Source organism: Mastomys coucha, unplaced genomic scaffold (assembly GCF_008632895.1).
Source record: "Mastomys coucha isolate ucsf_1 unplaced genomic scaffold, UCSF_Mcou_1 pScaffold3, whole genome shotgun sequence".
In the NCBI taxonomy this organism is placed as follows: domain Eukaryota; kingdom Metazoa; phylum Chordata; class Mammalia; order Rodentia; family Muridae; genus Mastomys; species Mastomys coucha.
This window is the reverse complement of record NW_022196909.1, coordinates 19,197,232-19,212,231: the sequence shown is the minus strand read 5'-3', so window position 1 is coordinate 19,212,231 and position 15,000 is coordinate 19,197,232. Positions and strand designations below refer to the sequence as shown.

General features: G+C 45.1%; 1 protein-coding gene across 1 annotated transcript in view; it reads left to right on the top strand.

Annotated features, from left to right (window-relative positions):
- Nucleotides 1–9,083: 9,083 nt before the first annotated feature.
- Nucleotides 9,084–15,000, top strand: part of Nus1 (NUS1 dehydrodolichyl diphosphate synthase subunit) — a 33,327-nt gene continuing 27,410 nt past the window's right edge. The window contains exon 1 of the mRNA XM_031348538.1: nt 9,084–9,698. Within this exon, the coding sequence (XP_031204398.1) occupies nt 9,215–9,698 (484 nt within the window). The 5' untranslated portion in view covers nt 9,084–9,214. The remainder of the gene's footprint in view (nt 9,699–15,000) is intronic.

Sequence of the window (15,000 nt, the reverse complement as noted above, 5' to 3'; positions counted from 1 at the left end):
GTTGCTGGGAATTGAACTCAGAACCTATGGAAGAGCAATCAGTACTCTCAACCATTTCTTCAGCCCCTTGCTCTACTTTATGTTTGTGGTTAAAAATGTGATAGCTTCTCATGCCATGCCTCTGTGCCACGATGAACTCTTCTCTCTCTGGAACCTTAAGACGTACTAAGCTCTTTCTTCCATAAAATTGCCTTGGTCATGTTATCTTATCACAGCAACACAAACTTAATAGATACAGCTATTAAATGAAAAGCTCAAGGTCCAGTATAGAATGCTGCTTTTCAAGTTATTGATCAGTAGGGTTTCACAGACTTTTCCCATTATATGTGTTGCTGTTATCCTTGGCTACCCACCAGAGTTCAAAGGTAAGGCCCCATTGCTGAAGACTCCACATACCTGAGTCACAGGACATAAGGATCATAGGCCCTAGGGGAGAACCTAGTACTGTGAGTCTGCTAAATGGACACAGCCCGAGATGACCCTCCAAGTTCTTATCTTTATACCTAGACCAGTGAATCTCTCAACCACAGAAGAGAAGCTTCTTTATGCAGTAGATGGTAATTAATACAGAGAGCCATAACTATTCATTGTGCAAAGCCTGAGAGACTGTGGAGTGTTCAACTCCAAAGGGGACATCTATATCACTCCCTCTTCCACAAACCATAGTAGAGGAGGGGACAGAAAGATGGTAAGGGCCAGAGGGAGTACACATTCGCAAAATGATATTTTCCAGCTATGACAATGAAATGGCACACACGAATTCACAACAGCTGGAACTGCAGGCCTGAGACTTACATGAAAGAGAGGGAAAATGACTCCATCTGTCCTCTGGACCTATGTATGTTTTTTGCTTTGTTTCCTTTTTGAGGCAGTGTCTCATGTATCCCAGGCTGGCCTTTCACTCAAACTTGCTATTTAGTTAAGGGGGACCTTGAGCTTTTGATCCTCCTATTTCTCCCTCCTGAGGGCTTGGATTACAAGTGTGTCTGTCACACCCTGTTAACGTTCTGTGGTATCAAAGTAGGGTTTCATGCCTGCTGGGCAGCCTACCAACTGAGCTACATCCCTAGCCACCCTGGAATTATTTTGATTCTTTCAGTTTTTGCCTCCTAAGCCATTCTCTCCTACAGTTAGAAACTTTAAATTTTAGGAAGACAGATGATTAACAAAAATCTTTGTCAAAACGTGGATTTTTTTTAAAGATTTATTTATTATTATATCTAATTACACTGTAGCTGTCTTCAGACACACCAGAAGAGGGCATCAGATCTCATTACCGATGGTTGTGAGCCACCATGTGGTTGCTGGGAATTGAGCTCAGGACCTCTGGAAGAGCAGTCTTAACCGCCGAGCCATCTCTCTTAACCGCTGAGCCATCTCTCCAGCCCCTAAAACGTGGATCTTATTCTTGGGACAAACTTAAGGAGTGGTTGAGAATGGTTCCAAACCACAATATTTATTCCATATCTACATAGTGGAGATTTTTAGCAAATGTTTAAGAAAAAAAAGTTCTATTAATTCTCTACAATATTCTTCAGCATATAGAAGCAGAAATAATCTCTCCTAACTTGTGGGCAGTGGGTTGTTCTGACAGCTGGAGTCCAGTAGAGCTGCCACCTCAGAATCCTGGAGACCCACTGAGCAGAGTAAATTTGTTCACAAGGGATGGTAGGCGTTCGGTGATAGCTCCTGAGACATGGTTCAGATTTCAGCCCAAACCCCTCACAGCTGCCCCTGCAGGAGATGTGTGCTCTATCAGGCAGACACTGCCTCAAACTCCCAGCATTCTAGCTGGACCCTAGACCTAGTCATCTGACCACAAGCCAGGCATGCCACGCCCCATACAATAAAAGGGGTGGTTTGCCCCCTCCTCACTCTCTTATTCTTACCCTTCTCTTGCTCTCTTCCTCTTTCTCTCACTCTCCCTCTCTTGCTCTCTCTCTCCTCTCTGCTCTTTGTTCTCTTCTCTTGCTTTCCTCCTCTCTCTCTCTCTCCTTCCTCTCCTTTCCTTCCCTTTACTTAACCAGCATATTTTCTCCTTCCTACAATAAAATAACTTATACATTGCCTCCTTTTTAACTAAGGCCCCATGCAGCAACAGGTCAGCACTGGGGAGAGAGAAAGACCCGGGCCTCAGCAGCAGCCCCCCCCCCCCCCCCCCCCCCCCCCCGCCTTTGGTACAACACTAACTCATCCTATGAAAGCAGAATTTCCCTTAAGCTAGAACCAAATAGGACATTGTAAGAAAATTATAGTTTGGGGGCTCATAATGGCTTATCGGTTAAGAGCATTGGCTATGCTTCCAGAGCACCTAGGTTCAATTACCAGCACCCATATGGTAGATCACAACGAAGTGTAATTCCAGTTCCAGGGATATGATGCGCCCTTCTGGCCTCTATAGCCACCATAGACACATGTGGTGTACAGACAAACATGCAGGCAAAACTTGCTTACATAAAATAATATTTTTTTTTTAATTATTGGCTAGTATCTCTCACTAACACAAATGTAAAATATTATTAATATTACCAAATCAAATATAAGAATGTAAATATAGAATCATATATCCTCACCCTATAAGACTTATTCAAGGGAGACAACTTGTTTAGAATTCAAAAATCAACTAATGCGCTAGGTTATCGTAATGTGCCGAGGGCCATGCAGGAGGAATGGCTGTCGAACTCTTTGAGTGCAGCCCGCTAGTTAGCATAGCTGCAATGAGTGAGTCTCAGAGTGGTACGACCTTGAGAACCTCGTCTTGGGTGGCCGGGCCACCTTCGGTTCCTCCATCAGCTCTACCAAGTCCCAGAACATGGGGGACACAGAACCTACGATGAGTGGCTCTGTACTCTTAGTCTCTGTGGCAGAATCCTCAGCCCAGGACGCCCCGCCCCCGCCCCTCCCCCATGGTGATGGTATTATTCACCATGGGGGAGGGTGGTTGTTGCCCTCCCATTCTTCTTACTCTAAGAATTGCATGAAAACTCTAAGGGGACTTCCAGCCCCTCACTGGGCAATATCACTGGCACTCACAATAACAGTGCTTGATCTTTTTCAGGCCCTGCTACTGGAGCAGATTAATGATTCAATCACCACCCTAGGAAAGAACTTAGAAATGTAGATTGTCGGGCGGTGGTGGCACATGCCTTTAATCCCAACACTTGGGAGGTAGAGGCAGGTGGATTTCTGAGTTCGAGGCCAGCCTGGTCTACAGAGTGAGTTCCAGGACAGCCAGGACTACCCAGAGAAAGCCTGTCTCGAAAAAACCAAACCAAACCAAACAAAACAAAACAAAACAAACAAAAAAAAAAGAAATGTAGATCGTCAGCATTTGGAAAATAAAATAGTTAATGTCTTACTTAGGGTTTTACTGCTGTGACCAGACACCATGACCAAGGCAACTCTTATAAGGACAATATTTAATTGGGGCTGGCTTACAGGTCAGGTTCAGAGGTTCAGTCTATTATCATCAAGGCAGGAACCTGGCAGCATCCAGGCAGGCCTGGTGCAGGAGGAGCTGAGAGTTCTATCTGCATCTTCATCTGAAGGCTGCTAGAATAATATTGGCTCCCAGGCAGCTAGGATGAGAGTCTTAAAGCCCATGCCTACATTGACACTCCTACTCCAACAGGGCCACATCTTCAAATAATGCCACTCCCAGGGCTCAGCGTATATAAACCATCACAGTGAAGCTAGTTTAAAATGCCCTGTTATTTCAATAATCTTCATTGTATTTACTTATTTGTTTTTATTCTTAAGATCCAGAAGGGGGCCCTGCCTCTCTATTATATTTTTCTCAGAGTGGAAATTTTTATATCAACTGCTTTCGGCAAGCAAACAAGAGAAAACTTAGAAACATGAACAGTGTTTCCAGTAACAGTGTAGAGGGGAGGGAGCATAAAGAGAAGACTGTGGGTTTTTACCTCTTTGCCAAAGCAGAAACAGGACCCCAAAGAAAGGGCCAACTTCCCTCCATTCAGCTGGGAGCCCAGAGACCACACTTTGGCAAGTTTAGGACAGCAGCTGAGGACAGGGTGGAGGCAGCCAAAGGTTAGGCCAGAGAAGAGGTGAACAGGATTCCAGGAAACAGCCTGTCAAGTTGCGTCACCACGGGGGAAGGGGGCGGGGGCGGGCGTCCTGGGCTGAGGATTCTGCAGAAAGGTCGTCCACCACAGCAGAGACTGAGAGAATAGAGCCACTCATCGTAGGTTCTGTGTCCCCATGTTCTGGGACTTGGCAGAGCTGATGGAGGAACCGAAGGTGGCCCGGCCACCCAAGCACGCCACTCCAGATTGAGCATGAGGCCTCTCACAATGAGATTCATGTAGTGTAGTGGGGTCGGTCGACCAAAGCCGGGTAGCACTTGCTCAGCAGCTTGGTTTGCACAACTCTGATGAGCCTCTGTGAGTCAGGTCGGACATATTGTGGGAGGACATAGGGAACTGAGGACCACTCTGTGCCTCTTTTGATACTCTTGCCTCTTTATTTTTACTGAGAGGGTTTTAGGGTGAGGTAATATATACATATATATGTATATATACATATATATACATATATATGTGTATGTGTGTGTGTATACACACATATATATATATTAAAGATATATATTAAAGATTATTTGTAGTTCATCCATAAGGTTACAATTCTCTATAATAGATATTACATGGATTGAGATTCTCTCTTCCTCCCTCTGTTCTCCTTCCTTCCCTCCCTCCCCCGCTCTCTGTAGCCCATTAAATTACTGAGAACTCACCCCAGACCAGACACAGGAAGCATCCCAAGCACACCATTGCTTTAGTTCCTATAACAACCAGAAGAAGCCAGGGGCAAACTTTTACCGGGGACTATGAACATCATCAGGAACCACCCTGGTGCTATCTCCTGTTTGATGAGATTGCAAGAATGAGAATACGGGGCCAGATGGACTTGAAGCAGGTTTGTTGAGTCAGAGCCTGGCTTCTTGTATATCATTCTTTAAAATGTTTTAAAATTATTTCCAACATGCAGTACCCACAGAGGTCAGAATATGGTCTCAGATTCCCTGGGACTGGAGTTAAGAAGGTTGTGAGCTGCTATGTGGGCGGTGGGAACAGAAGCTGGGTCTTCTGGAAGAGCAGCCAGTGCGCTTAACTAACAAACCATTCATCTCTCATCTCTCTAGTCCTTTTGTTCACTCTTCTTAATTATCTAACAATTGTTATTATTATTATTTTTTTTGGTCAAAGCAAAATGGTTTCATCTGGCATACACTGATTATTTGGTCAATGTCATAATTAAGTTAAATAATGCATTTTGTAAATGAAAAGTAAAGAAAAATTTAAATCTGTGATATGTGGAACTTCATACCTATCTGAGGCTGCATAACTCTACATTAGTGTTTGTTTCTGGTCAAATTTAGGTTGTATTAGGTTAGATAAAGACTTTATTTTTTGAAATCCAAATTCCCTTAAAAGGGGACATTACTGCCTTTTGGGGGCGGGGCAATGACAAAATAAGAAGATGCAGAAATGAGATGTCCACTGTGGCTTTTCTGTTATTTCAGAAGAGCAGCTGAGCATGAAAGACATTCTCTGAGTGGAGAGATGGGCCAGAGTTTGGGAACCACTACCAGATGTAGATTCACAGTGCTTTGGCCATGCTGGACCACTGTATCTTGGATGCACTTTTACTATTGCCTCAATCTAATGAGGCAAAAGTGTACCCACACATCTAGTTAGACAAGGTGCTTTTATTATAGGTAGACAGGAAAAGATATCAGAAGTCTAGGACTCATGATATAACTATCCTAAAACTCTGTCCAGAGAGGATGGAATCTTATTTCCAGTGCAGATGAGGCACCACAAAAGGTGCCCTGGGCAGGGCTTTATAATCTGGACTGTTTGCTAGGTCATATCGCTGAAGAGCATCATTTCTACGGGCTTATTAGAACAAACACCCAGTTGTTGAGGCCACTACTTCAGTGTCCCAAGATGTTACATTCTGAACACATTTATAGTTATTTCTGAGAACTCTAGGGAAGTGGGAGAATGATGTCAGTCCAAAGCGACACAGAGAACTGTCCTGCATAAGACAATTCTGTCCCTAGGATGCTGAGAGCCACAAAAGCTGAATAGTGGTCCTCCCCTACTCCGTCCCGTTTAGGAGGCTAAGCATCCTTAATATAAGGGTCTACCTGCTTCAGCCATTTTAGAAGGAAATCGGTTGCCTAGAGGTGAAGGATCCAGATATCAGAGGGCAATGTCAGATGGAGATGGGACCAGAAACCTCTTGCTTGAGTTTGTCATCCAAAATAGTATAATAGCTACAGCTCACAGGCTGTGGCAGAATCTGAGAATTGGCCAGTTAGACATGAGATCAATGGCTTTACTCTTGCCAGAGTAGGGAGCATGGGAGCAAAAAACTGAGCACATCAGAGAAACATGCTAGGGTAGCGGCTGGGATGGTCAGGTTTGGTGCCTCTGGAACAGCCAGCTGGGTCTTAGTGAGTGTCTAGCTGCTTCCTTAGGACATCATGTGGGCTGCAGAACCTTAAGCTGCAGCCAGTGCAGAAAACTGCGTTCTGCTGTTCCTGGTGTTCCCCCTCTTCGACTACTTTATCTACTCTCAGAAGAGCTATGACTCTCAGACCAAGAGCGAGAGAGAAGTAGGTAGGGCGTGCCTCAGCCCTAGCTGACGCTTGTAAAAAAAAATTTTTTTTTTTTTATTTCCTCAGAGGAAGGGAGGAGCTGAGAGCCGTACCCAGGCTATATAACTATGTGGCTTGGGATGAACCGAGAGTGTTTCCTTCTCTGTTCTAAATATCCCTAGACCTATGCCCGGAAGCTTCTAGCCTCCATACAATCTAATCTTCCAAGCTGACTGATTCAGTCTGGCTCCTTACTGCATTGCTCTGACTGGCTTCATACTAACTTTGGCAATATGTTCTAATATGTTCTGGCTCTTTCTCATTCTCTGGCTCATTCTGTCTTCATCTGTATTTAGGTTGTTCTCTCTGTAACCTGTCTCGGTAAAACTGTCCTTGTGAAACTGCCATACACATATACTACCCACCATTCTCTCTCTTCCCCCAACCCCCTTCCTTCCCCCTCTTTCTCCCTCTCCCTCTCTCTCTCTCTTTTTCTCCTTTCTCTCTCTTCTTTTAAGTAGCTTCTCTTTCCTGTCTGTTTTTCTGTGAGTTGGGTGTATCCTATCTCTGACTCATTCTGTCAAATCTTTCTCTGATTCATCACTTTGTCTGTCCTTCAATTAAACATCAATTTTAAACATGGATGCTTCCTTCTACTACAAACTACCCTACCTTCATTGTCAGGGATTAAAGGTATGTGTAAGGGAGTGTGTATATTCCAGCCAGATCATTCTGTAGTCCATCTTGGATCTGCACTCTGGTCAGATCATAACTTTGGCTATGGTTTTTGAGAAGAGACACGTTGCCCGATTAAAATTTCTCTGCAGGCATTTCCTGCCAATGACAGGAAAACTTGCAGATGGACATGACTCTTTTAAACAAGTTTTAAACTAAAGCAAAGCAAAACATTTCTTACAGAAATGAGACCAATCAAAAAAGTGGCAATGGTCAAAACATTAAGGCCTACAGACATTTCCCAGTGGGAAAAGGGGCTATACAGATAAAAATATGGCTGTATCCCACAGATCCAACTGTATACGTTTATATATTTGTATGAAAATGTAATATGTGCATATTCTCTAGGTACACAAGGTACACCTTGAGAAATGGGTTGGGATTTGAGCAATACCAAACTGCGAAAGAGGAATTCAGTAGGAAGAGGCTAAACAAAAGAGGCGATTATTATCTAGAACTGCTGCAGGGGAAGTTCAGAGTGACCCAGAGGATTAGGTTAAGTAAAGATTAGCTAGAACTTGGGGCTGTAAAATGACAGGCTAGAGGTCACTTTACATCGGATGGCAGAGGTGGCTAAGTTCAAGCATCATACATGTTTTCCCATCCACTGCCAACCTAACTCCTAACCGGGAGGGCAGAATTTCTTGAATGAATGAAGTAACTGGGCCATCAGGTGGCGGACCACCTTTTCCATAGAAGCAGTGGGCAGCCAGTAAGGACTCTGTACCTACTCTGGCAAGAATGAAGATATTCTGAGACATTTCTGGCACCCGCCTCACCTTGGCTATTAGATTATCGAAACAAAATGGACCCCAAAGAAATTGGACTTTCTACAAGGATCACATGTTGAGAGAAGGGAAAGGCTAGAACTTGAAGCCGGAAGGGGATTTGTCTCTGGGAAAATGACTTCATACAACTTGCTAGACTCTCTTTGTGGAAGAGACTGGGGCTGAGAGAGTGATGGTTACGTAGTATACCACCTTGACCAGGATTTCTTAGCTACACACATCTTCTGTTTTCTATCTGTACTTAAACTTCATTTTAGGACCCTGAAGATGGACACCATATGCACCCGCGTGTATCTGGGCACTGAATCTCTTCTCAGTGCGGCCACATCGATTCAGTTTCCCTTTTCTGCATTTACTGTCTATTGTGTCATTGGTCTATTAAGGACAGGTGGCAGAGATTGATTTGTTAGGGACCCTAACAGTGTCAAGATAGTCGGTTCCCAAGTCCTATGCTGTAGGACCTCATTCCCACTCTGGGAAGTTTGATTCTCATCGGGAGATTGGACAAAGAACTGTGCTGAGACCTCTCCCAGAACGCGCGAGCCTTTGGGGACATTTTCTATTTGGGGACCTTGGTTGATTTCCAGCATCTGCACTTGCAGACGCAGTGGATTCTCTCTGTGTAACTTCCAGTTCATTTAGATTACTTTGAACTCCTTGGGAATCGTTTCTGTCACGGCCGTGAGGGGGAGATAGGCAACAGATCCCAAGATGCAGCCCCTCCTCTCAAGTCTGAGGACCAAACAGCTCATTCCTAACACCCGAGACTTAGGGGCGTTGGCACGTCGCCCTCCCCACCCCCAGGGGGCGCCAGCGGCCCGGCGCCGGCCTCGTTCTCAAGCGCACGCCCTCTTCGTGGCAGCTCCAGCCACCCCCCCTCCCCTTAAGTCGCGTCCGGAGTTCCCCGGCAGCCAATCAGAACCGTCCATGTACTCGCGGGGGCGGGGCTGCCAGGGGCGGATGAAGATGGCGGCGGGGGCTAGGTGAGGTGTTGGCAGTGGCGAGGGGCTCGGGCGCGGGGGGTGGGGGGACGCGGAGCGATGGCCCGCGCCGGCCGCTGGGGCGGATGAGACCCCGTCGCGCCGCAGGTGTGGGCCGGAGGGAGGAGACGGTGCCCGAGCGCCCCGGGAGTATGACGGGGCTGTACGAGCTGGTGTGGCGGGGGCTGCACGCGCTGCTCTGCCTGCACCGCACGCTCGCCTCCTGGCTCCGCGTTCGCTTCGACGCCTGGAACTGGATCTGGCGGCGCTACTGCCGCGCCGCCTCCGCCGCGGTCCTAGCGCCGCTCCGCTTCGCGCGCCGCAAGCCCCCGGCGGTCGGCAGGTACCGGCGTCCCCACCACCGGCCCCCGCCGGGGAGACCGGGATCGGCCGCCAGGCACCCCCAGCTGCGCTGGCGCGCGGACGGCCGGTCCCTGCAGAAGCTGCCGGTGCACATGGGCCTGGTGATCACCGAGGAAGTGCAGGAGCCCAGCTTCTCCGACATCGCCAGCCTCGTGGTGTGGTGTATGGCCGTGGGGATCTCCTACGTGAGCGTCTACGACCACCAAGGTGAGGCCGGGTGGGAGGCGGGGTGGGGTGGGGTAGCCGAGGCACTTTTCGAGTCTTGAGGACTTACGTCTCTGAGCGAGTTTGTTCCTGGTCGTCTTGTGAGGCCGCCGCCCTCTCCAGGCCCGGCGAGTTTCGGTAGCCCTTGACCCTTAAGGAAAAAGAAAATCACAGTGCCGGTGCTTTCGAGGAAGGGAGGGTCAGTTTTATTGACTGTCTTTAGATTGGGTTAGTGTTTGTAACATTTAAAAGGTATTTATTGTAGTCCGTTATGGGAGGTGGTTTTCTTCCTAACGTTGTTTCCCAAAAGAGGGAGCTGACGTTCAAAACATTAACCGATTTGCCCAAGGTCACAAAAGTAACGGGGAAATGAATTGTAACCAGCATCGGCGTTCTTCAGAGTGTCTCTTCAAGGGGGTTCAGTGAACTCATCTTATTAAGGGCGACCAGGCAGGGTAGGATTTATACGTGAACCGCGCCGTAGGTTTTCCAAATGAGCTCTTGGAGTTAGGTGACATCTGAATGGGGTTTCTGAAAAGTATTCGAGAGTTTAGGTAGGCCCGGAACAAGGCCTGCAATCATATGTTATCATTTCTCCTTAGAGCCCCGGTACAGTGTTTGATACACTTGTCTTCCTGCAAGTTCTAATCAAGGCAGTGGAGTTCACCACTGGGTTTTGTTAAGTACAGTACTCAACACTTAACCGCATGACAGCGAGCCTAAAGCGCCACGCCAAATGTATTTCTTGGAATTTTGCCCTCGTCCCTGGCTGGAGGGGAGAAAGGGGACACACTCACATAGGTGATGGATGACATTTGGGGAGTGAGGTTTCTTCTAGAAAGGAGATTCTGAAGGGAGGAACTTGAGAGTTGGGGTAGAGGAGATGAAAGGTGAGTAGGGCATTGCAGAATAGCAGAGAGATAAAGTGGAGGCTCTAAATGTCATCCTTGCATTTCCGTCAATCCTAAATGCATTGGTGTTTCCTTAAAGCTAGAGATGTGGTGAGAAGGATGAGTCAGGAGGATTGGTATGCAGGAAAGAAAGAAATGACTGTTTTATTCTCCCGTAAATGCCTGCATGCTCTGGGGAAGCAAGTTGAGTTTTACCTTTAAATCTTTCTCAGCCACATTCAGTATTTGAGTTCGTGGTTTGGTTGGGGTAATCGGAACCTCTGACTACTTTATCCTCTTTTTTTTTTTTTTTAATCTAGCAAGGAGTATGGCTCCCCAGGTAGGTCATCTGAAGTGATAATTTGCCCTATAAGGTAGAGTGCAATATATTCAGAGACAGACAGTACAGAGTTTCCTGAAGGACTCATGAAACCAGTAGAATGTCTAGGAGGTGACATGGCCCTTGCCTGAAACAAGGCAGTCAGTAGCGTGGGATAAAATAAGGCAATAAAAATGAAAATCAAAGGCATTAAGTAATGTGGGTTGATGGACATCCAGTAGGAAAGAAAAGATAGAGCTCAGTTGTTTGACAAGACTGCTTCCAAGCAGGAGTTCACAGTACAGCCGCACTTCCTTGTTCCTGCAATTCCTGTTACTCACTTTCTGATGTGACTCACGTCCTGTGTCATATGCTCTTAGAGGGAAAATTATTGGCAATGAAAAGAAGTCAACTTAAACCAAGTTTTGACCTAGAACCAAATGGGGGTTTAAGATTTAAGGAGTCTTTTTTTTTTTTTTTTTTTTTGTGCTGCTATAAAAGCATTTTATTTATTTATTTATTTTTGGTTTTTCGAGACAGGGTTTCTCTGTATAGCCCCGGCTGTCCTGGAACTCACTCTGTAGACCAGGCTGGCCTCGAACTCAGAAATCCACCTGCCTCTGCCTCCCAAGTGCTGGGATCAAAGGCGTGCGCCGCCGCCACCACCACCACCACCACCACCAAAAGCATTTTTTTTAAGACTATAACTTCATAGTTTTGAATAAGAGATCTTCACTGTAATGTATCCTGGCTTTTGACTGGTTCTTTCTTTCAGCAAACCATAATTGGGTGTATATGAAATACCATAGCTTTCTAAGCATGAGCGTGCAGGAATAAATGAAAACAGAGCATAACTAACATTTTAGGGAAAGTCTGGCATCTAAATATGAATGTGTTGGGAAAAATAGGGGATGGAGAGGGGAGGAAAGCCGGAAGAAGGCCGAGGTTTTAAAGTGGGTGACCAAGTACAGAGACCTTTGAGTAGGTAAAGGTGTTTAAACTTTATTCTGTTTCCTCTAGTACGCCTCTATTTAAGATTGCTTTGCTGTAGATATTTAGAAACATTTTTGTGTATTGATATGTACATAAAAGATAAAAACATTCAAGGAGGGATAGTTACTATACATTAATGCAGGCTAATATGTAAGTCATGACAAATGAGTATGAAAGACCAGGGAGAGAAAAGGGGAAATTCCCTTAGAAGTGCTGATGGCCCCCAGTGGCTCTAAGAAGGGAACTACCAAAGGTACATAGGATTTGGAGCTCAAACAATACCTTGCCCCTCCCTATATGTGAATTGGAAATGCCACCTCTTTGGTGCCATTCCCATTAGATTTTACTTAAACAGTAGTGTTGAATTGGGCATTGGGAACAGTGAATATAACAGGTAGTTTCTGTCACAGAATGTTGAATGCTCAGGCAGCTGTTTTGCTCATACGTCATTTTGTAGAAATCTATCCCAAAGTTTAGTGTTTTAAAATAATTATGTGTTGACTCAGTACAATTGGGCAATTTTCCTTGGAGTCACTTACATACAGAGATTGCAGTCAGTCAACTGGTAGGGACATAAAGGTTGCCATGTATCATCCATTTTAGGCCTGGTTCGTAATGGCTGGGATGAGAGAGAGGTGGTCACCTGTCTTCACAAGGCTACTGTAGGCTTTCTTATATAACAGAGGCTTCGAAATGACCGACTTGCCCCCAGATCAAAGGTTCTGAGAATCAGACCAAAGCTGCAAGGCTTTAGGACCTAGCTTAAGCAAGCAGTCACACATCTGTCTGCCTGGAATAAAGGAAGTAGATTTTACTTCTCAGTGGGAAAATGGCTTATGTCTCAAGGTAGGGCTGAGGGGAGTTGATAGCAACCACTGTGATTAAATCACAAGCCTATGATTTAATTCCCTCCTAGACTACATCTCTTCAGCCTCAAATATGTATTTAAGTACCATTCATTCTGATTATGATATAGGTTGCTTTTAATCCTAAAATTAAAATATCCATTGACATTTACTTTTTCATTTGTCTCTTCCTGTGAACTGATGTCCAAGTTTGTTTGCTTTTGTCGTCCGTCCATTGTAGAATCTTGGTAGGCTGGCCTTCAGTTTAAGGTTCTCTTGCCTTAGCTTCTCTGCCACTGGGATTACAGGCATGTGTCCAGGTTTGTTTGTTTGTTTGTTTGTTTGTTTGTTTGTTTTGAAGTGAGTCCTTCACCTGGCGTTTCTTGGTTTTTGGTGGTCATTCTGGGGATCAAACGCTTGCCTTTGGCAAGTTGAGCACTGTAGCCCTGAACGATGCAGTTAAGCCTATATACTTTTTCATTATACTTGCCAACTTTTTAGATTCTGCTAACTTCTGCTGCATGTATTCATTGAAAATTAAAGTTTTCTTAGAAGATTGATCAGGAATTTTTGAGCTCACAGTTCTTATAAGGAGAATTGACTGTTTTGTCTGTATGACTATGATTTAGAAAATTATTATGATAGGAACTGTGTTAAAAAAGTGTTTCTTAAATGTATTTGATGTTACATTCTTGGGGCTCTTATGCTTTTTTTCTGTTCACTTGAAGTACACAGTGCTCCGGATAGTCGGGATGGGTACCCCCTTATTGCCCAGCTGTGTTGCTGCTACACTTAAACAGTAGGTTTGTTTAGGAAAGTTAAGAATGAGTCCTTGGATGTTCATAGGAAACACTGACTTACCACACTTACTGATGGGCTGAATTAAGGTAGTCCAACCCAGGCACCTCTATTTTTATCAAGCTACTTACGTGGTGCTTCTGCACACTGGAGTTTGACCTTAAGGTAGAACAAAAGGTACTCTGCCACTCACCTTCTGTAAGAGTAACCATGGGCTGGGCTGGAGATGTAGCTTAGTGGATATAGTACTGAGACCCTAGCTTAGTGGATATATGGTACTGAGACCCTACACGCGCATGTGTGCACACACACACATGCACAGCCTCATGCACACACTACATTTCAGCTTTTACAAGCCTACTCACATGTGAGGACAATTGGGGGTAGTATTACTTACTATAAATAGAAATGAGTCAGCAAGGTATTTTCTGTATTATGAGATTCTGCAACAGGACAGCAAAAATATTTTTTTTGTTGTTCTTTCTGCTCTTCTTACTTGTAAATCTGTGCTGTGCAATAGATTCTGGATAATTATTTCTCACTAGCCCTAAAGGACTGCCCAGTGCCTCCTCGCAGCCTTCACAACCTATTTCTCCCCCACCTCTGTATCTTCTCTCTACATCTCGGCTATTTGCTGCCACCTCTTTCTGGAGTATTCGCTTTTTGTCTTGCAAATGCCTATCTCTGATCCTTGTGAGTCTACCTTCATCTCATGCTAGTGTCTCCTGCCCTTTGTGAGGCAGTCTTACCTTTGCTGTACTCTGTTCTTGGATCTCCTAAGAACCTTGGGCACCTCTAAAGATCCTTGTGTTTTCTTCCTGTGTGTCTGCACTTGACGTGCATCCATCGGAAGCTCCACAGATGTCCTCTCTGCTTCTCCCTTAGGCTTCTTCCAGGGTGTGCTTGGTGTTAAATGCCTTCTGTGGTTGGGCTGTACACTACACATTCTTTGACAGGCATAAGGAGCTGAGTGGCAGCTCTTGTTTCCCAAGAGTGGAACCTTAGAATCCTTCAGGAAAGTAAATTAGTCTGTTCTAGTTTGACCTGTAACCTAGGTACTAGGAGGAGATGTAACTCTTAATGTGATGATTGTTCTTGTGCTGAATTAGAGAGATGTCGGAGGTATTGAAAGTCCAAATACATTCAGGATTGTGTTTGGCATGCTGAGCAGTGTACCTGGAGTGTTTGTTTTCCTATTTGTAGAAACTAGTGGAAGGGAACCTCTGTCCCCAAACCTCACCTTTGTATAGCTCACTCTTCCCTAGAACCTTGAGTTTTATCTGACCATCTCCTTTTTCTGGCAAAGAATTCTTTACCAAAATCCTATCATGGTTCTTAGAGTATCCAGCCAAGCCTGCTTCTCAGTAGGATCTTCAGGTTATTTCCTCCCTGTCCTGCTTCATCTCTGAAAGGTTCTCTCTTGCTTTGTTTTGTTTTTGTTTTTGTCTTTTGTTTTTTGT